General features: G+C 66.9%; 2 protein-coding genes across 4 annotated transcripts; both read left to right on the forward strand.

Annotated features, from left to right (window-relative positions):
• On the forward strand, window positions 1-11,182 carry CC2D1A (coiled-coil and C2 domain containing 1A). 3 transcript variants are annotated; one of them, XM_074857929.1, is made up of 29 exons: window positions 1-53; window positions 598-675; window positions 1,232-1,367; window positions 1,539-1,654; window positions 1,796-1,861; window positions 2,365-2,502; window positions 3,416-3,880; window positions 4,059-4,131; window positions 4,278-4,370; window positions 5,274-5,404; window positions 5,479-5,551; window positions 5,706-5,833; window positions 5,986-6,130; window positions 6,266-6,438; window positions 6,509-6,631; window positions 7,050-7,108; window positions 7,238-7,354; window positions 7,463-7,536; window positions 7,902-7,960; window positions 8,035-8,086; window positions 8,190-8,289; window positions 8,364-8,454; window positions 8,553-8,684; window positions 8,797-8,852; window positions 9,543-9,597; window positions 10,472-10,598; window positions 10,677-10,753; window positions 10,887-10,934; window positions 11,014-11,182. In XM_074857929.1, exons 2-29 carry the CDS (start codon window positions 622-624, stop codon window positions 11,032-11,034), a joined length of 2,982 nt encoding a protein of 993 aa, XP_074714030.1. In that variant the 5' UTR covers window positions 1-53; window positions 598-621; the 3' UTR covers window positions 11,035-11,182. The 3 variants fall into 3 exon arrangements, 2 of the variants coding, with proteins under 2 accessions (XP_074714030.1, XP_074714031.1); XM_074857930.1 differs by lacking the exons at window positions 1-53; window positions 598-675 and having other exon boundaries at window positions 3,382-3,880; XR_012627436.1 differs by lacking the exons at window positions 10,472-10,598; window positions 10,677-10,753; window positions 10,887-10,934; window positions 11,014-11,182 and adding an exon at window positions 9,059-9,358 and having other exon boundaries at window positions 9,543-9,600.
• A 775-nt stretch (window positions 11,183-11,957) lies between these two features.
• Window positions 11,958-17,538, forward strand: DCAF15 (DDB1 and CUL4 associated factor 15; the record flags this gene model as incomplete). The annotated part of the gene is given in 13 exon segments (XM_074857934.1): window positions 11,958-12,099; window positions 12,390-12,487; window positions 13,003-13,138; window positions 13,253-13,359; window positions 14,113-14,252; window positions 14,350-14,401; window positions 14,403-14,512; window positions 14,880-15,416; window positions 15,512-15,600; window positions 15,704-15,832; window positions 15,916-16,001; window positions 16,104-16,208; window positions 17,423-17,538. Coding segments are annotated over 13 exon segments (1,843 nt in total), but the record flags the coding sequence as incomplete, so codon positions are not given.
• Window positions 17,539-18,339: the final 801 nt, after the last annotated feature.

The following is an 18,339-nucleotide window of genomic DNA, read 5'->3' on the forward strand; positions in this document are numbered from 1 at the left end:
CGGCGGCGCCGTAAAGCGCGGCGTGTTGTTGACAGCGGCGGGTGGAGTAGGAAGTGAGTGACCGGGACCGGGACACTGAGGGGTCGGGGCACGGAGGGGAGCGCGGAGCCGGGAGTGGGGGGGGGGGGGTTGGGGTCATGTCTGAGGGGGGGCGGGCTGGGGGTTGAGAGGGCTGAGGCCTTGGGGGGGGACAAATGGGGCCTTGGGGGGGAAAATGGGGCCTTGGGGGAGGCTGTGGAGGGAAGGGACCTTCTGGGGGAGTGTGGGACCTTCTGGGGGGACTGTGGGGGGAGTGGGACCTTCTGCGGGGACTGGGGGGGGAAAGGGCTGGGGGGGGCTGGGGAGTAGGGGGTGAATCCTCTGGAGGAAAGAGGAAGAGTCAGGGCTTAAGGGGGGGGGTGGCAGCGCCCTGGGGTGCTCAAAGGGGGGCTGTGGCAAGGGAGGGGGCTGCCAAGAAACGTCTGGAAAATGTGAGCGGGGGGCTCAGTGGGGGTTGCAGAAGGCTGATGCTGAAGGGCTGGGAGGGGGGGCTCTATCGGGGCTCTCTGGAGGGTGCTGGGACCCCGCAGCCTGACACGGCCCTCGCCCCCTCCCCAGCTCGCCCCGGCGAGGGACAGAGACATGAGCAAAGCCAGGAGGCCACCGCCGGGCCGCGGCGCCGCCATCGCCAGGCAGGTACGGGCCCTCCTCCCCCACCACCCCGGTGTGTGCTGAGCCCCCGCACCCCAGGGGTGCTGGGTGTGTCCTCCCCCACCCCCGCGGGAGGGACGGGGCGACGCCGCGAATGGCCCTTTGGCAGCAGAGGGAAACCTGAGCCGTCGCGGGCAGGGCCGCTGCCATCGTCACGGGCAGGGCTGCCGGGCGCTTTCCTGCTGCACCTCCCACGCGGGGCTGTTGGTCGCGCCGGGCCGGGCTTCGGTTAAACGGGCACTGGCGGCGATGCCGGTTGTTCCCGTGGTGGGGTTTGTGTTGCTGAGCTGGGCAGAGCTGCGCTGTCTGTCATCTTTATTTAAGTGCTTTAATTAGTTTAAATGCTTCTATTCGCTTCGCTGCCTCATGGATCGCCGTGGCGGCGTCACCGTGGGCTCAGTCCCCAACCGCGGGGCACGCCGGCTTCCACCCCCAGAGGATCCGCGGCGATTCCCTCCTTCCCTCAGCCGGATCCCAGGGGATCCCCTCGCCCTAACGAGGTGTCATTAGCATCGTGCCCCCCTTCCCTCCCTCCCCGCAGATGGGTTTGCTGGTGGACCTCTCTCCGGAGGGGACAGCAGGGGACGACGCCGGGGACGATGCCGCCGAGCTGGAGGCCGAGCTGCTGGCGCTGGTGGGAGGCCGAGCTGCGCCGGGAGAGAAGCCCAAGGGGAAAAGTGAGCGCTGCCGCCCCGGGGGCTCGTCGATGTCTGGGATAATTAATAACAGCGGCTCCTCTCGGGTTGTTTCTGCCCTCCCGGGCTGTGCTCCCACGTGTGTGGGCTTAAACTGTCAAGAAACAGGTACATGGCCCTGAAAAACCGCTCGTGCTGCTTCTGCTCCTGCAGCGCCTTTGCCGATGGAGGCGATCGAGAAGATGGCGGCCCTCTGCATGAGGGACCCGGACGAGGAGGAGGAGGAGGGGGACGACGATGAAGAGCTGGCAGACGAAGATGATCTCATGGTGAGGAGAGGCTTGAGCCCTCCAAGGAGCTCTGGTCTCTGCGCCTCCATCCCTGAGGCTTCGCTCCTCGGGATCCCCTTGGCCCAAAAAAGGGCTTTTCCGCCCCGGGTTGCGGCTGAGGGGACTCCCGGCGCTTTGCAGGCCGAGCTGCAGGAGGTGCTGGGCGAAGGGGAGGGGAGCGCGGCCACGCCGGCGCCTCCTGCCAAGGTACGACGCGTCTTTCGGCTCCGGTTCTGCTGGGCTGGTGCTGGATCCGGCCCTTTTTAGCCTTTTGTGTCGTTTTGCTCATTTTCCTGACGACACAACGGGAATCTGTCACCTGAACCTGCCCCCCTGAGAGATAAAAACTTTCCTGGGAGTCGGGGAGGAGCCGGGTTCCCTCTGCCTCGTCCTCGGTGACGAGCAGCGTTGGAAAACGTGAGCGTGGAGACAGGATTTGGCAAATTTCTTGGAATCTATGAGAAATGAGTCTCTAACAATCCCCTTTTTGGCCAGTCTCGGGCAATCCCTGTTTGCCAGCAGCTGTCGGGGCTCTCCCGCTGCTCCTTGAGCCCCTAAAATCACGGAGCAGAGCGGCCGCGCCAGCCCCGGTGTGAGCCAGAGCCTCCAGCTCTGCTCCGAGCCCCCGATCCCGGCAGATCTTGGGGGTTTTGGGGGGGAACCCGGCTCTGGCGGGGCCGATCCGAGCGCGTCTCCCGGGGTGGCTGCAGGTGCCGGAGCCGCCGCCGGAGCCCAGCGGCATCGAGTCCACGCTGGCGGAGCGGGCAGGGATGTACCGGGCGGCCATCGCCAGCGCCCGGCAGGCCGGGGACGGCTCCAGGCTGCGGCGCTACGAGAGGGGCCTCAAGGTGAGCTGCAATCGCGGGTGGGGGCTCGGGGGCCGTGGTTTGCCTTGAATCTTTAATTAAATTAAACCTTTTGATCTCAAATTCCCGGCTGGTGCTTCCAAACTTGGGGGGTTTCACGCTTGGGGCTGAGCCCCGGCCTCTCCCCGCAGCCGTGAGCCCGTCCCGGCTCCCCGCAGGAATTACTCGCAGTTCTTGGAAAATCAGGTCATCCTCGTTTCAGCGCTTAATTGTGGGCGTTAACGTAAACGGAGGCACGCGCGGGCGCCGCTGCCTGCGGTGTAATTATCTCTGAGACCACGTTAAGCGCGGCGGGCCCCGGTTGAACATCTTCCCCTGCTGCAGCGCTGGCTAAAACACGACCTCGAGGTCCCGGTTCCTCGTGGTTGTTTAAAACCCTTTCAACAATCTTAGAATTATTACTATTTTTTTTTAAATTTTCAGCCCTGTTTTCCCCTCCTGGCCGTTCCCCACCTTGGTTAAGCCCCTCCTGCCACGCTCAGGCCCTCCCGGCGCCCCATTTCGGAGCGGAGCGGGGCCACGCGTCGCCTCTGGGCTCTGACTCCCGAGGGGATGACGTTTTTCACCGTTAAAAGTGTTTTTTAGAGCCCACGAGGCTCTCTGAGGGCAGCGCCGCCTCGGCGGGGGCAAAGCTCCCCCTTCCCTTCAGGTTTTGTCCGCTGGCGGACGGTGTGGACAGGGCGAGTCGACCACTAGAGGAGGCGGCTGATGACGCTTTTTTGGGGGGAAAATAAGGAGATTGTAGAGTTTGGGGCTGGGTCCCCAGTCGGTGGGAAACCCCCAACCTCCAGTCCAAGTTTGGGCGCTGTTTTTTGGGTTTTCCCACCGCCCTGGCAGCCTCTGAGGTTTCTCTTTTCGCAGAGGTAGAGTTTTACCCCTGTGCCGTCCCTTCCAGACGCTGGAGAACATGCTGGCCTCCGTCAAGAAGGGGAAAAAGATCGACGAGGAGGAAATTCCCCCTCCGGTGGCGCTGGGGAAGGGGGCGAGCCCCCTACAGCCCTCCCCAGAGCCCCCCCTCCCCGCCGCCCGCCCCAGCTCCCCGCAGCCACCCCCGCAGCCGCCCCCCGTGCTCCCGAAGCCGCAGGTCCCGCCTGTCAGCTCTCCGGAGTCAAAACCAGCTCCTTCCTCGCAGCCTCCCCACCCAGGCAAGGGTTTGGCTCCTCGTCCCACTCCGGAGGTGGCTGGGACCCCGCCACCGCTGGGGACCCCGGCGGTGCTGCTCTCCGCTCCCGCAGGCTCGGACTGCGCCGGCACTGAGGCTCTGCTGCAGGGCCGGCAGCGGGAGTACAAGCTGGCAGCGCTGCACGCCAAGCAGCGCCAGGACCTGGAAATGGCCACCAAGTTCTATCGGGTGGCAAAGGTACGGCATGCGGTGGCCGGAGAGGCGTTGTTCCCCTCCCTGTGCAATACTGATGCAAATCTCCCCCTTTCTGTGGCTTCTGAATTAAAATGGGGGGCGAGGGGGCGGGGGGGGGGGCGGCTGCGGAGCTCGATGCAGAGACAGAGCGCGCTTTTCTCTTTTTCTCGTGTTTTTTCAGAGCTTTGACTCCCTGCTCGAAGCGGTGGGGAAGGGGCAGCCGGTGGAGCTGAGCAGCGTGCCGCCTCCCCCCGGTAAGACCCGAACTGGCGACGGCGAGCGGCCGTACCCCCTTTTTGGAGGGACAAAACAGCCACCACGGCGGTTCCGCTCGTCCCGGCGGACGCAGCAATCGCCTCGCTGCTCGTTTGCGGGCGCCGATCGCTGCCTTCTCCTGCAGACCAGCTGCCGAAGGAGCCGGTGTCACCGGGCCAGCCGCAGCCTGCCGCGGCAGTGCCGGCGCCGGAAGCCAAACCAGCGTCTCCCGCGGCAGGTAGGAGCCCCAACAGCCAATTTCTAACCCCAAATTGTTCCCTAAGGAGAGGGACGTTCAAAGAGAACAATGGTTTTGACAACTGGGGGAGTTTCACTAAGGCCAAATGGCGGGTTCTGCACTTGGGCCACAACAACCCCCAGCAGCGCTACAGGCTTGGGGAGGAGTGGCTGGAGAGCTGCCAGTCAGAGAGGGACCTGGGGGGGGTGATTGACAGCCGGCTGAACATGAGCCAGCAGTGTGCCCAGGTGGCCAAGAAGGCCAATGGCATCCTGGCTTGTATCAGCCCTGGCGTGGCCAGCAGGGACAGGGAAGGGATCTGACCCCTGGGCTCGGCACTGGTGAGGCTGCACCTCGATGACTGGGTTCAGTTTTGGGCCCCTCACTCCAAAAAGGCCATTGAATGACGCGAGCGTGGCCAGAGAAGGGCAACGGAGCTGGTGCAGGGTCTGGAGCACAGGTCTGATGGGGAGCGGCTGAGGGAACTGGGGGGGTTTAGTCTGGAGAAGAGGAGGCTGAGGGGAGACCTCCTGGCCCTCTGCAACTCCCTGAAAGGAGGGTGCAGAGAGGGGGGAGGAGTCTCTTGAGCCAAGGGACCAGCGGCAGGCCAAGAGGGAATGGCCTCAAGCTGCGCCAGGGCAGGGTCAGACTGGCTCTTAGGAAGGATTTCTGTCCAGAAGGGGCTGTTGGGCGTTGGAATGGGCTGCCCAGGGCAGGGGGGGAGTCCCCATCCCTGGAGGGGTTGAAGAGTCGGGCTGACCCAGCGCTGAGGGATCTGGTGGGGTTGGGAACGGTCAGGGTGAGGTTCATGGTGGGGCTGGAGGAGCTTCAGGGGCTTTTCCAACCAAGAGGATTCTGGGATTCTGTAATTGAAGCTTTTCTTCCTTCCTCCCCTCAAAACAGACGCCCCCGCTGCTCCCCGGGACATGCTGGAGGCCCTGCAGCAGAGGATGGAGCGGTACAAGACGGCGGCGGCGCAGGCCAAGAGCAAGGGAGACGACCGCAAGGCCCGGATGCACGAGCGCATCGTCAAGGTTCCTCCTCTGACCCCTCCGCGGTCCCACCGTCCCCCCCCGCGGCCGTGCTCAGCCTCTGCTTTCCCTTCCAGCAATACCAGGACGCCATCCGGGCGCACAAAGCGGGGAAAACGGTGGATTTCTCGGAGCTGCCCGTTCCCCCAGGTATTTCCCCCTGTCCCTTTGGCAGCCAGCGCTTCTCGGGGCCGTTCCCCAAAGCCGGTGCGGCACTGGGGGGAGGATTTGGCCCCCTCCAGCCCAGTGGGGCCAGGGAGCCTCTGGTACCAGCCAGACGGGCCCCTCTGCCCCCCCCCGCCAGGCTTCCAGCCCATCCAGGGCACGGAGACGCCGTCCGGGGAGCAGAGCATCGCCGGGGTGCTGGAAGCAGCCATGAAACTGGCCGGCCAGGACGTCCCCGAGGAGGAGGATGGCACTGAAGAGGCAAAGGTCAGGGGTTCTGGGGCTCGGGACCCCCCCACCCAACCCAAAGCAGGGAGCGGGGAGGGGTCTCAAGGGGACTCCCAGCCCCCCCATACCCGAGGGGCGGATGTTTCCCTGTTTTTCCTACCCCGACGCTGTCCCCTCTGTTCCCGGCACAGCCCGCTGCCCGCCCTGCCCCGGCGAGAGCCGCTGCCACCACCCCCCAGCCCAAGCAGCCCCCGCCGCCCCCCCGAGCCCCCTCCACGGGCACCCCAAATTCCACCGGAGCGGCCAAACCAGCAGCCCCCAAAACCACCGCGAAAGGTACCGGCCTGAACCCACGCTCCGTCCTCGCCGAGTCCGACCGCGCTGGGGGGCGAGAGGACTGGGGTGCAACGAGCCCCGGGCCCCAGTGGGCCCCCCCAGGGATGCTCAGCCCCCCACTCCCCCCCTCCCCAGCCCAGCAGCAGCTGGTGTTTCTGGAGGGCAGGAGGAAGCAGCTGATGCAGGCCGCCCTCCGCGCCAAGCAGAAGAACGATATCGAGGGGGCGAAGCTCTTCCTGCGCCAGGCCAAAGGGCTGGACCCGCTGATCGAGGCCTCGCAGAGCGGCCTGCCCGTCGACATCACCAAGGTCTGGGTGGTTTGCGAACGGCGCCGCCGGCTCCTCCCCTCGCACCTCTGATCCCTTCCCTCCGCTCCAGGTCCCCGAAGCCCCCGTGAACAAGGAGGATTTTATGCTCGTGCAGCGCCGGGGTGTCCACATCTCCCCCGAGGCGGCCGGCCAGTACCTGGAGCTGATGAAGCTGATCCGGCAGCAGCACGAGGTAGCGCGGCCCAGGGGACGGCCGGGAACCGGGGAGAGGTTGAGAACGCGGCGGGCGGGACGTGCTGGGGGGCTGCGGGGAGCGGGGGAGACCTTGGGGGGGGGGGGTCTTCCTCGCTCGGGGTGAGGAAGGAGGGAGAGCGAGGAGGGAGGAAATGAGCTGCTTCCCTCGCTGAGGACGGAGTGAGGAGCTGGAGCGTTAAATCTTGGCGTAAATCTGGGCTGAGTTTGGGCTGAAGCGGAGTTTTTTGTTGGGGAAGAAAAATTCCCGACTGCAGCGGGACCCTCAGGGAGGGGGCGAACATCTTGGGGCTGCAAAACCGGCACCAACGTGGCCGGGGAGCGCCGGGTCGGGCGGGTCTGGCGTCGGGGCTGCCGCGGGATGCGGAAACCTTCCTCTTCTCTCCTCTTCCTCCCAGATGTGCGTGAATTACTCCAAGCAGTTCACTCACCTGGGCAACATCGTGGAGACGACCAAGTGAGTCCGCCGGGCGGAGCACGGGGCGTGTGTCCGCGGGGGGGGGCGCGGGAGGCACCTTCCTCGCCCCCGTGAGCGCGGGGGTGCCGAGGAAGAGGAGGACGTTGCCGCTTGCCGCTCGCCCCGCAGGTTTGAGAAGCTGGCCGAGGACTGCAAGCAGAACATGGAGATCCTGAAGCAGGCGCACGCCCGCGGCTTCCCGCTGCCCAAGTACCATTACGAGCAGCGAACCTTCAGCGTCATCAAGTAGGGACTCGCTGGCCGAGCGCGGGAGTCACTGGCCGAGCGCGGCCGCCGCGGGCGAGAGGGGCCGGGCGGGTGCTGACGGGATTTTTCCGCTCTCCCTGGCTGCAGGATCTTTCCGGAGCTGAACAGCAACGACATGGTGCTGTCGATAGTGAAAGGGATCAACCTCCCGGCGCCGCCAGGTAGGAGAGATCTGGGGATCTCCCCGGTTGGGGCTGCGCCAGCTCCTGGCAGCTCGGGAGCCACCGGTGCTGCGGCTACGGCTCCTCACCGCGGCGGGGAGGGGAGAGCGCTGGGGTGTGCCCGTTCCCCCTCGCTGTGCCGGCTGCCCGCTGACAACTGTCTCTTTTCTTCGTTGTGTGCGGTTAAAACGCCCCGGAGGCGGCCTGGCCCCCGCGCCAAACGCGGCGAGGCCGTGGCCGTGGTCCTGCCGAAGCGCCCGGCGGGCTCCCCAGGGAGCGGCCTGTGCCGGCAGAGCTCGGGGACGGCGCCGTGGCCCGCGGATCCGCTGCCGTGGCCACCTGCTCACGCCGTGTCCGCGTTGCAGGTGTGGCTCCCAACGACCTGGACGCCTTCGTGCGGTTTGAGTTCCCCTACCCCAACGCGGTAAGTCGGCGTCCCCGCGCCGCGCTCGCCGTGCCGGCGGCACCGGCCCTCACCTCCCGCCTTCGCCTCGGCAGGAGGAAGCTCAGAAAGACAAGACCAACGTCATCAAAAACACCGATTCTCCCGGTAAATGCCCCGAGAGAGGCGGGGAGGGGGCTGGTGGCCTCGTTAACGTCACGGGGTAATTAACGCGGCGCTGCGCCCGCTCGCCGGGCGGTTCCCTCGGCAGAGTTCAAGGAGCAGTTCAAGCTCTACGTGAACCGAGGGCACCGCGGGCTCCGCCGCGTCCTCCAGACCAAAGGCATCAAGTTCGAAGTGGCACATAAAGGGTGAGAACCGGAGGATTTTCGCCCTCCTCCGCCTGCCCCCAGCCGGTTTTTTTTACCCCTCCGCGCTCTCTCAGGGGCCTGTTTAAGACCGACCGGGTCATCGGCACGGCCCAGCTCAAGCTGGAGGCGCTGGAGACGGCCTGCGAGGTTCGGGAGATCCTCGAGGTGAGGGGCGTCGGGCACATCCCCCCGCCCTGCCGCCGTTTCTCCAGGTTCGTTAAGGGGATTTCCCTCGTTAACGGCGTTTCCCTCCCTCCTCCCAGCTGCTGGACGGCCGCCGGCCCACGGGGGGGAAGCTGGAGGTGATCGTGCGGATCAGGGAGCCCCTCAGCTCCCAGCAGCTGGAGACGCGGACGGAGCGTTGGCTGGTCATCAACCCCAGCACCCTGCCCCCGGTGAGCGCCGCGGCGGCCCCCCCGCTGCCCTCGCGCTCCCCCCCCCCCCCCGTTAAATCACCACCACGGCGGGGGGGGGAAAACCACCGCTTAAACCCACCTTTCCCTCCAGGTCGCCATCCCCAAACCCAAACCGGCCCTCGCCCCCGTGAAGGAGGTGAACAGCAGGCGAGTTGCTGCAGTGCTGGGGGCTCAGCCCCCCCCCCCCCCCCCCCCTTTTTTCCGGGGGGTGTTTGGGGGTTGACTCCAGCGGTTCCGGGATCCAAATCGTCCCTGTGGCACCTCGGGGGGGGCAGAAAGAGGGGCCGGGGGGCGGTGCTGGCACAGCAGATGCCGTTCACCGTCTCTCCTCTCCGTCTTTCCTTCCCTTTCAGGACAGCCATCTGCTCCGTGCTGTAGCGAGGCCGGCCCTGCCTGCACCCTTCCTTCTCCTCCTCTTCCTCCCCGGGGCCTGATTTTTGCCTCACGGGGTGTGAGCTGGACCCGCAGCCCAGGAAAACTCCGATTTCTGGAGTCCCCGATCTGGGGTGTCCCTGATCTGGGGGTGCTGAGGGCAGTTTGGGAGCTGGAGAGTGGCCCAGGGTGGGAATTAACCCCCCCTCGGGCTGCAGGAGGAGGAGGAGGAGGAGGAGGAAGGGGCAGGCATCGCATGGAGGAGAGGAGCGAGGACCAAGGTGGGAGATGGGGAGCGAGGAGTCGGGGGTGGGGGGGGGATCCCCGTTTCTCTCCCTCCCAGCCGCCCGGCCCGCGCTGGCAGATGGCGTCCTGAAAGAACGGGGCTGGGGGTACGTCGGGGGGCCTGGGGGGGGCCACCGCCCCCTCCTCATCCTCACCTGGGGCCATTCCCTCCCTGCCCAGGACCCTGCCCAGCCTCAACCTGCTGGCCTTCGACCGGGAGAAGCTGGAGAGGAAGGTGAGCTGGGGGGGGGGGCCAGCTGGCGGGTGACAGACCCCCAAATGCTGCATGTCTCCCCCAAACACCCTGCGTCCCCCCCAAATGCCACGTGTCCCCCCCAACCTTGCATGTCCCCCCAAATGCCACATGTCCCCCCCCAAACACGTTTCCACCCTCCAAATGCCACGTGTCCCCCCAAACGTTACATGTCCCCCCCAAATGCTGCATGTGCCCCCCAAACACCGTGTTTCCACCCCCCAAACACCCTGTGTCCCCCCCAAATGCCACGTGTCCCCCCAAATGCTGCATGTGCCCCCCAAACACTGTGTTTCCACCCCCCAAACACCCTGAGTCCCCCCCCAAACACCCTGAGTCCCCGCCCAAATGCCATGTGTCCCCCCAAACCTTGCATGTCCCCCCCAATGCCACATGTCCCCCCCAAACACCATATTTCCACCCTCCAAATGCCACGTGTCCCCTCCAAATGCCACGTGTCCCCCCAAACCTTGCATGTCCCCCCCAAACACGTTTCCACCCTCCAAATGCCACGTGTCCCCCCCAACGTTACATGTCCCCCCCAAATGCCACGTGTCCCCCCAAATGCTGCATGTGCCCCCCAAACACCGTGTTTCCACCCCCCAAACACCCTGAGTCCCCCCCCAAATGCCATGTGTCCCCCCAAACCTTGCATGTCCCCCCCAAATGCCACATGTCCCCCCAAATGCCGCATGTCCCCCCAAACACCGTTTCCACCCCCAAACGCCGCGTGTCCCCCCCAAACGCCGTGTTTCCACCCCCAAACGCCGCGTGTCCCCCCCAAACGCCGCGTTTCCACCCCCAAACGCCGCGTGTCCCCCCCAAACGCCGCGTGTCCCCCCCGCTGTCCCCGCAGATGCTGGCCTACACGCAGGCGCAGCGGCCGGTCCCCCCCGAGCTGCGGGAGCAGCACCAGGACATCGCCCGGCGCAGCCAGTGCCTGCGGTCGCGCCTGCAGCACGGCGGCCCCCCCTTCCGCAAAGGTGACACCCGCTCCCCCAGCAAGGATCCTCCCCCCTGCCCCCGGACTCTTTGTTTTACCCTTTTCCCCCTCTTTTTAGAGTACCTGGCCCAGCTGGAGCGGTACCTGCACCTCTACACCGAGACGGCGCGGCGCCTGGGCACCGAAGGCAACCGGGTGAGGCAGCACCCCCCCGCGCTGGTTCTGTCCCCCCCCCCCCGCGGGGTACGTGGCACCCAAAGGTGCTGTTTGGGGTGGGGGGGAGCCCTGTGCCCCCCCTGACGTGTGTGTGTGTCCCCCCTCGCGGCAGGACGCGGCGAAGGAAGCGCTGTACAAGAGGAACCTGGTGGAGAGCGAGGTGAGGGGCACCCCCAGGGGGGCTGGTTTTGGGCGACCCCCCTGCCCCCCCTCCTCACCGCCCCCCTCTTCTCTTCCAGCTCCAAAAGCTGCGCCGATGAGCCCCCTCCCCCCGGGGCTGGGACCAACCGGGGTGCAGGCGCTTTGGGGGTGCACACGGGACCCCCCCCCGGGGTGCTGCTGCGACAATCACAGGGATCAGAGCTGCTACGTCCCCTCCTGCTCCCTCCCCCTGGGGACAGGGTGACACCAACCCCCCCCCACCTGCTCCCGGGGTCCCCGTGTCCCCCCCCAGCACTTTGTCCCCCTCCCACAGCGGCCGGGCAGGCAGGGACACCCCCCCCCGTGCCCCCCCCCCCCACCAAAGCGGGTCCCCGGGGTGGGGACCGTCCCCCTGTCACCCCTCTAAGTGCCTGTCCCCAGGGAGCCCTCGGGGGGGGGAGGCCGGGCTGCGCAACGGGTTTATTTTGTGCTTTCACACACAAATCTATAAAGTTTTTAAGAAGAAAAAAACGGGTTTTGGTGAATCTGCCCCTGTCAGGGGTGGGTGGAATGTGCTGGGGCTTCTTGGGGTGGGGTGGGATGGGATGGGGGGGGGGGGGGGGGGGGCGGTGGGGACCTGGGCCTGGAGCCGCCTCCCGGGGCCTGGTGGTCCCCCCTCGGTGTGCCCAGGCACATCCCCGTCGCCACAGCAACGGCTTCCGCCCAGCCCCGCCCACTCCCCAGGGACCGCCCCCCTCCGCCTGTGCTTCTTCTCCATGGCAACCGCTCCGGCGCAGATGGGCGGGAGGGTGAGCCAATCACGGCGTGGGCGCTGCGCTCTGATTGGTCTTCCTGCCTCGGCGGGGTGGGTCGCGTGAAGGATTGACGGCCGCGCCGGACCAATGGAGCGAAGGGCACCCGCCTCGCGCCGCCGGGTCGCCCAATGAGAGGCGCAGGCGGTGGAGCGGCGGCCAATGGGCGCGCGGCGTGGGCGGGCTGTCGGCGGCGGGTCGGGGCGCTCCGGAAGCGGAGGGGGCCGGGGGAAAATGGCGCCCAGCTCGAAATCGGAGCGGGGCGGCCCGGGGGGAAAGCGGGGCCCGGCGGGGGTGGCGGGCGGGTCCTCGGCCGGGCCGGGCCCGCGGGGCCGCCGGGAGCACGTCGTGAGGCAGCTCGACCGCGTCAAGGTGAGCGGGGGGCGGCGGGAAACATGGCGGGGGGCGGCGGGGGGCCTGAGGGGAGCCCTGAGGGGAGGACGGGGCGGGCCGAGGGGGGACAGCGGGGGCGACGGGGCGGGCCGAGGGGGGAGGTGGCGGGGGGTCCCGGGTGGGGCGTGGAGGGGAGGGGGGAGCCCTGAGTTTAGGGGGGACGGGCGGGGGGGGGCTTGGGGGGCTGGAGGTGGGTGTGGGGAGGCGGTGGGGAGGGGGCAGGATTTGGGGGTGCCGGGGGGTCCCTGACGGCTCCGCCCCCTCCCCAGCTCAGCGGGCAGCTCTCGCCCCGGCTCTTCCGCAAGCTGCCGCCGCGGGTCTGCGTCTCCCTCAAGAGCATCGTGGATGAGGATTTTCTGTGCGCGGGGTGAGGCCCCGGGGCGGGGGTCCCTCCATCTCTGGGGGGGTCCCTCTATAGTTGGGGGTTCTCTCCATCTCTGGGGGGGATTCTCTATCTCTGGGGATTTTTCCCATCTCTGAGAGGTTCCCTCTATCTCCGGGGGGTTCCCTTCATCTCTGAGAGGGTCCCTCTATCTCCTGGGGGGTTCCTTCTATATTCAGGGGTTCCCTCCATCTTTTGGGGGTCCTCTCTATCTCTGTGGGGGTTCCCTCCATTTCTGGGAGGGTTCCTCTATCTCCTGGGGGTTTCTCTCCATCTCTGGGGGGGGCCCTTTATCTCTGTGGGGGTTTCCTTTATATTCAGGGAGCTCCCTCCATCTCTGCAGCCTCTATTTTTGCAGACTTTTTCCATTTCTGAGAGATTCCCTCTATCTCCGGGGCGGGGGGGGGCATCCCTCCATCTCTGGGGGTTCCCTCTCTCTGTGGGGGGGCAGTGCTGGAGCTGCCATGTCCCCTGTGTCCCCGTCCCCCCCCCCCCCGCAGGCACATCTTCCTGGGCTTCTCCAAGTGCGGCCGCTACGTCCTGTCCTACACCAGCAACAGCGGCGACGACGATTTCTCCTTCTACATCTACCACCTGTACTGGTGGGAGTTCAACGTCCACAGCAAGCTCAAGCTGGTACCGCAGCCCCCCCCTCTGCTGGATGGACACCCCCCTCCTCCCATCAGCTCCCCCGGCGTTTGGGGGGGCCCCGTGGCTGCCCCCTCTCACTGCTCCCCCCCTCTCCGGCAGGTGCGGCAGGTCCGGCTCTTCCAGGACGAGGAGATTTACAGCGACTTGTACCTGACGGTCTGCGAGTGGCCCAGCGATTCCTCCAAGGTCATCGTCTTCGGCTTCAAGTGAGTGTGTGTCAGTTAGAGAGACCTGGGGGGTGATTGATAATGAGCCAGCAGTGTGCCCAGGTGGCCAAGAAGGCCAATGGCATCCTGGCTTGTATCAGCCCTGGCGTGGCCAGCAGGGACAGGGAAGGGATCTGACCCCTGGGCTCGGCACTGGTGAGGCCGCCCCTCGATGAGTGGGTTCAGTTTTGGGCCCCTCACTCCAAAAAGGCCATTGAATGACTCGAGCGTGTCCAGAGAAGGGCAACGGAGCTGGTGCAGGGTCTGGAGCACAGGTCTGATGGGGAGCGGCTGAGGGAACTGGGGAGGTTTAGTCTGGAGAAGAGGAGGCTGAGGGGAGACCTCCTGGCCCTCTGCAACTCCCTGAAAGGAGGGTGCAGAGAGGGGGGAGGAGTCTCTTGAGCCAAGGGACCAGCGGCAGGACAAGAGGGAATGGCCTCAAGCTGCGCCAGGGCAGGGTCAGACTGGCTCTTAGGAAGGATTTCTGTCCAGAAGGGGCTGTTGGGCGTTGGAATGGGCTGCCCAGGGCAGGGGGGGAGTCCCCATCCCTGGAGGGGTTGAAGAGTCGGGCTGACCCAGCGCTGAGGGATCTGGTGGGGTTGGGACCGGTCAGGGTGAGGTTCATGGTGGGGCTGGAGGAGCTTCAGGGGCTTTTCCAACCCCGATGATTCTGGGATTCTGTGCGTGTCCCCCCACCCCTCACCGTGTGTCCCCCTCACTCCACAATCGTCACCTCACCCCCCTCCCCTGCAGCACCCGCTCGGCCAACGGGCTCCTCGTCAACATGATGATGATGAGCGACGAGAACCACCGCGACATTTACATCAGCGCCGTGGCCGTGCCACCCCCCCGCCACTGCCCCGGCTGCCGCGACATGGCGCTCGCCCACCCCGGTGAGCCGCGGGGCCGGCGTGGGCAGGGGATGGGCAGCTGCCTGCGGCTTCCCCCCCCCCCCTCGCCCTGAGCCGCGGCCTCTCGGGCTGCCCGCAGGCGAGCGGCACTGCCTGCGCCACGGCTTCATGCTGCACACAAGTACCAGGTCGTCTACCCTTCCCCACCTTCCAACCCGCCTTCCAGCTCAAGAAGGACCAGGTCGTGCTGCTCAACACCAGCTACTCCCTCGTGGCCTGCGCCGTCGCCGTCCACGCTGCAGGTACGGGGATGCTGAGATCCCCTGGGACCCCCCCCCAGGACCCCTACATCACCCCCCGGCACCCCCAAGACCCATTGGGACCCCCCCAGGACCCCCTGTCACCCCCCTGGGACCCCTCCAGGACTCCCGTCACTGCCCCAGGACCCCCGTCACCCCCCTGGATCCCCCATCACCCCCTGGGACCCCCTGTCACCCCCCCATGACCCCCCCAGAACCCTGTCATCCCCCTGGGACTCCCCCAGGACCCCCTGTCACCCCCCTGGGGTCCCCAGGAACCCCCATCACCCCCCATCGCCCCTCTAGGACCACCCATCACCCCCCTGGGACCCTGCCGGACCCCCTGTCACCTCCCGCTCCCCTCCTGCAGGTGACACCAGCTCCTGCCAAATCCTCTACGAGCGCCGGAGCGCGCCGGGGCCGTGTCGCCGGGCAGGATGCGGCCCCCCCCCGCCCCCTCCCCCACCGCCACCGCCGCCGCCACCGCGGCCGGAGGAACTGGAGGGGGGGCCCGGGGGGCTCAGCCCCTGGCCGGGCGAGTGGGCGCGGGGCTCTCCCCAGCCGTGGCCAAAGCAAAGAGTTCGTGGCCGACATCTTCCGCCGGGCCAAGGAGGCCACGGGGCCAGCGCGGGGGGGCGAGGAGGAGGAGGAGGAGGAAGACGACGACGATGGCGGCCCCGGCTTCGAGCACCACGACCCCCCCGCCCCCACCGCTGCCTCCCCGGCTCGGGGCGCTGCCGCCTGCACCCCCCTTCCCCCCGCGGGGACAGCGGCCCCCCTGGCGAGGCCCCCCCGGCTCCCAGCCCCCCCTGCGCCCCCCCCGTGCCCCCCCCCGAGCCCGGCTACGTCAACTACACCAAACTGCGCTACGTGCTGGAGCCCGGCGCCCCCCCCGCGCCCGAGGAGGGTGAGCTGAGGGGCTCGGGGTGCCCCCCACGTTTTAGGGGCGGCCCCCCCCTTTAATTTGAGCCCCCCCTCACCCTTTTTTCCCCCCCCCCGCAGAGTACGAGGACGACAAGATCTCGCTGCCCTTCGTGGTCACCGACCTGCGCGGCCGCAGCCTGAAGCCGCTGAAGGAAGCGAGCGACGGCGCAGGTGGGGGTGAGGGGGGGGCGGCGGCGGGGTGACCCCCCCCTTTATCTTTCAGCAGCACCACCACGGGGGGGGGTGACAAACGCCTCGTCCCCCCCCCAGGGGCAGTACCTGACGGTGGAGCAGCTGACGCTGGACTTCGAGTACGTCATTAACGAGGTGATTCGTAACGACGCCGCGTGGTCCCGCCAGTTCTGCTCCTTCAGCGACTACGACATCGTCATCCTCGAGGTGCGGGGGGGGCGGTGGGGACCCCCCCGGGACCCCCCCCGGGACCCCCCCCAACTCACCGCTGTCCCCCTCGCACCCCCCAGGTCTGCCCCGAGACCAACCAGGTCGTCATCAACATCGGGCTGCTGCTCCTGGCCTTCCCCTCGCCCGACGAGGAGGGACAGCTCCGGTGAGGGGGGCAGGGGGCCCCCAGCGACCCCCCCTCGAGCCCCAAAAGGCCCCCCCCGGGCCCCAAAAGGCCCCCCCTGAGCTGAGCCCCCTCCTCCCGCAGACCAAAGACCTACCACACCAGCCTGAAGGTCGCCTGGGACCTCAACACCGGCACCTTCGTCACCGTCAGCGTGGGCGACCTCACCGAGGTCAAGGGACAGACCAGGTGTGTGTGGGGGGGGGGACACACAATTTGGGGGTGGAGGGGGCAATTTGGGAGCCGGGGGGGCAATTTGGGGGTTCGGGGGGGGCTGTGTGGCAGTGGAAGGGGGAATTTCTGGGCTCTAGGGGGACAATTTGGGGGCCTGGGGGACAATTTAGGGGTTGAGAGAGTGATTTGGGGGCCTGGGGGGGGGAGAAATTTCAGGAGTTGGGGGTCCAGTGTGGGGGCAGGGGGGCAATTTGGGGTCTGGGGGGGCAATTTGGGAGCCAGGTGGGTAATTTTGGGGACTGGGGGGGCTGAGGGGCAATTTAGGGGTCTGTGGGAGCAAACTGGGTGACCACGGGGGCAAATTTGGGGGCTGAGGAGGCAAATTTGGGGGCCAGGGGGGTAATCTGGGGGGTTGGGTGGGGGGGAATTTGGGGGGTTGGGGGCCAATGTGGGGGCAGGGGGGGCAATTTGGGGGTCTGGGGGACAATTTAGGGGTTGAGGGGGTAATTTGGGGGCCTGGGGGGGAGAAATTGGGGGGGTTGGGGGTCCAATGTGAGGGCAGGGGGGGCAATTTGGGGGTCTGGGGGACAATTTAGGGGTTGAGGGATTAATTTGGGGTCTGGGGGGGAGAAATTGGGGGGTTGGGGGTCCAATGTGGGGCAGGGGGTCCAATTTGGGAGCCAGGTGGGTAATTTTGGGGACCGGGGGGGCAACTTGGGGGTTCTGAGGGGGCTGAGTGGCAGTGGAAGGGGGAATTTTTGGGCTCTAGGGGGATAATCTGGGGGGTTGGGGGGGGAAATTTGGGGGGTTGGGGGTCCAGTGTGAGGGCAGGGGGGGCAATTTGGGGGTCTGGGGGGGCAATTTAGGGGTTGAGGGATTAATTTGGGGTCTGGGGGGGAGAAATTTGGGGGTTGGGGGTCCAGTGTGGGGGCAGGGGGGCAATTTGGGAGCCAGGTGGGTAATTTTGGGGACGGGGGGGGGCAATCTGGGGGTTTGGAAGAACAATTTGGGGACCGGGGGATAATTTGGGGGTCTGGGGGGGGCAATTTTGGGGGCTGGGGGGTGATGGGGGCGCTTTGGGGGGCCCCGAGGCACCTGCTGGAGCGATTGATGGTGCCGCTGTCGGCACCCGGGACCGATTTGGGGTGGCGGGGGGGGGGTGTTCAGGGTGCTGGGGTGGACCCTGTCCCCGCTGGGACCCCCCCGCACCCCCGTGTCCCCCCCCCCAGCGGCAGCGTCTGGAGCTCGTACCGCAAGGGCTGCGTGGACACGGTGATGCGCTGGCTGGTCCCCGAGAGCAGCGGCCGCTACGTCAACAGGATGACGAACGAGGCGCTGCACAAAGGTGGGGTCCTGGGGGGGTTTGGGGGGGTCCTGAGGGTTTCGGGGGGGCTTTGAGGGGTTTGGGGGGGGCCCTGAGGGGTTTTGGGGTGTCCTGAGGGGTTTGGCGGGGTCCTGAGGGGTTTTGGGGGGTTTGGGGTGGTTTTTGGGGTTTGAGGGGGGGTCCTGAGGGGTTTTGGGGGGTCCTGAGGGGTTGGGGGGGGGCCCTGAGGGGTTTTGGGGTGGTTCTGGGGGTTTGGGGGGGTCCTGAGGGGTTTCGGGGGGGCTTTGAGGGGTTTGGGGGGGGCCCTGAGGGGTTTTGGGGGGTTTGGGGTGGTTTTTGGGTTTGAGGGGGGGTCCTGAGGGGTTTTGGGGGTCCTGAGGGGTTTTGGGGGGTCCTGAGGGGTTGGGGGGGGGCCCTGAGGGGTTTTGGGGTGGTTCTGGGGGTTTGGGGGGGTCCTGAGGGGTTTTGGGGGGCTTTGAGGGGTTTGGGGGGGCCCTGAGTGGTTTTGGGTGTCCTGAGGGGTTTCGGGGGGGCTTTGAGGGGTTTGGGGGGGGCCTTGAGGGATTTTGGGGGGTTCTGGGGGTTTGGGGGGGGCTTTGAGGGGTTTGGGGGGGTCCTGAGGGGTTTTGGGGGGGTTTGGGTGGTTTTTGGGGTTTGAGGGGGGGTCCTGAGGGGTTTTGGGGGGTCCTGAGGGGTTGGGGGGGGGCCCTGAGGGGTTTTGGGGGTGGTTCTGGGGGTTTGGGGGGGTCCTGAGGGGTTTCGGGGGGGCTTTGAGGGGTTTGGGGGGGACCCTGAGGGGTTTGGGGGGGTCCTGAGGGGTTT

Source organism: Strix uralensis, unplaced genomic scaffold, assembly GCF_047716275.1.
Source record: "Strix uralensis isolate ZFMK-TIS-50842 unplaced genomic scaffold, bStrUra1 scaffold_412, whole genome shotgun sequence".
NCBI lineage: Eukaryota > Metazoa > Chordata > Aves > Strigiformes > Strigidae > Strix > Strix uralensis.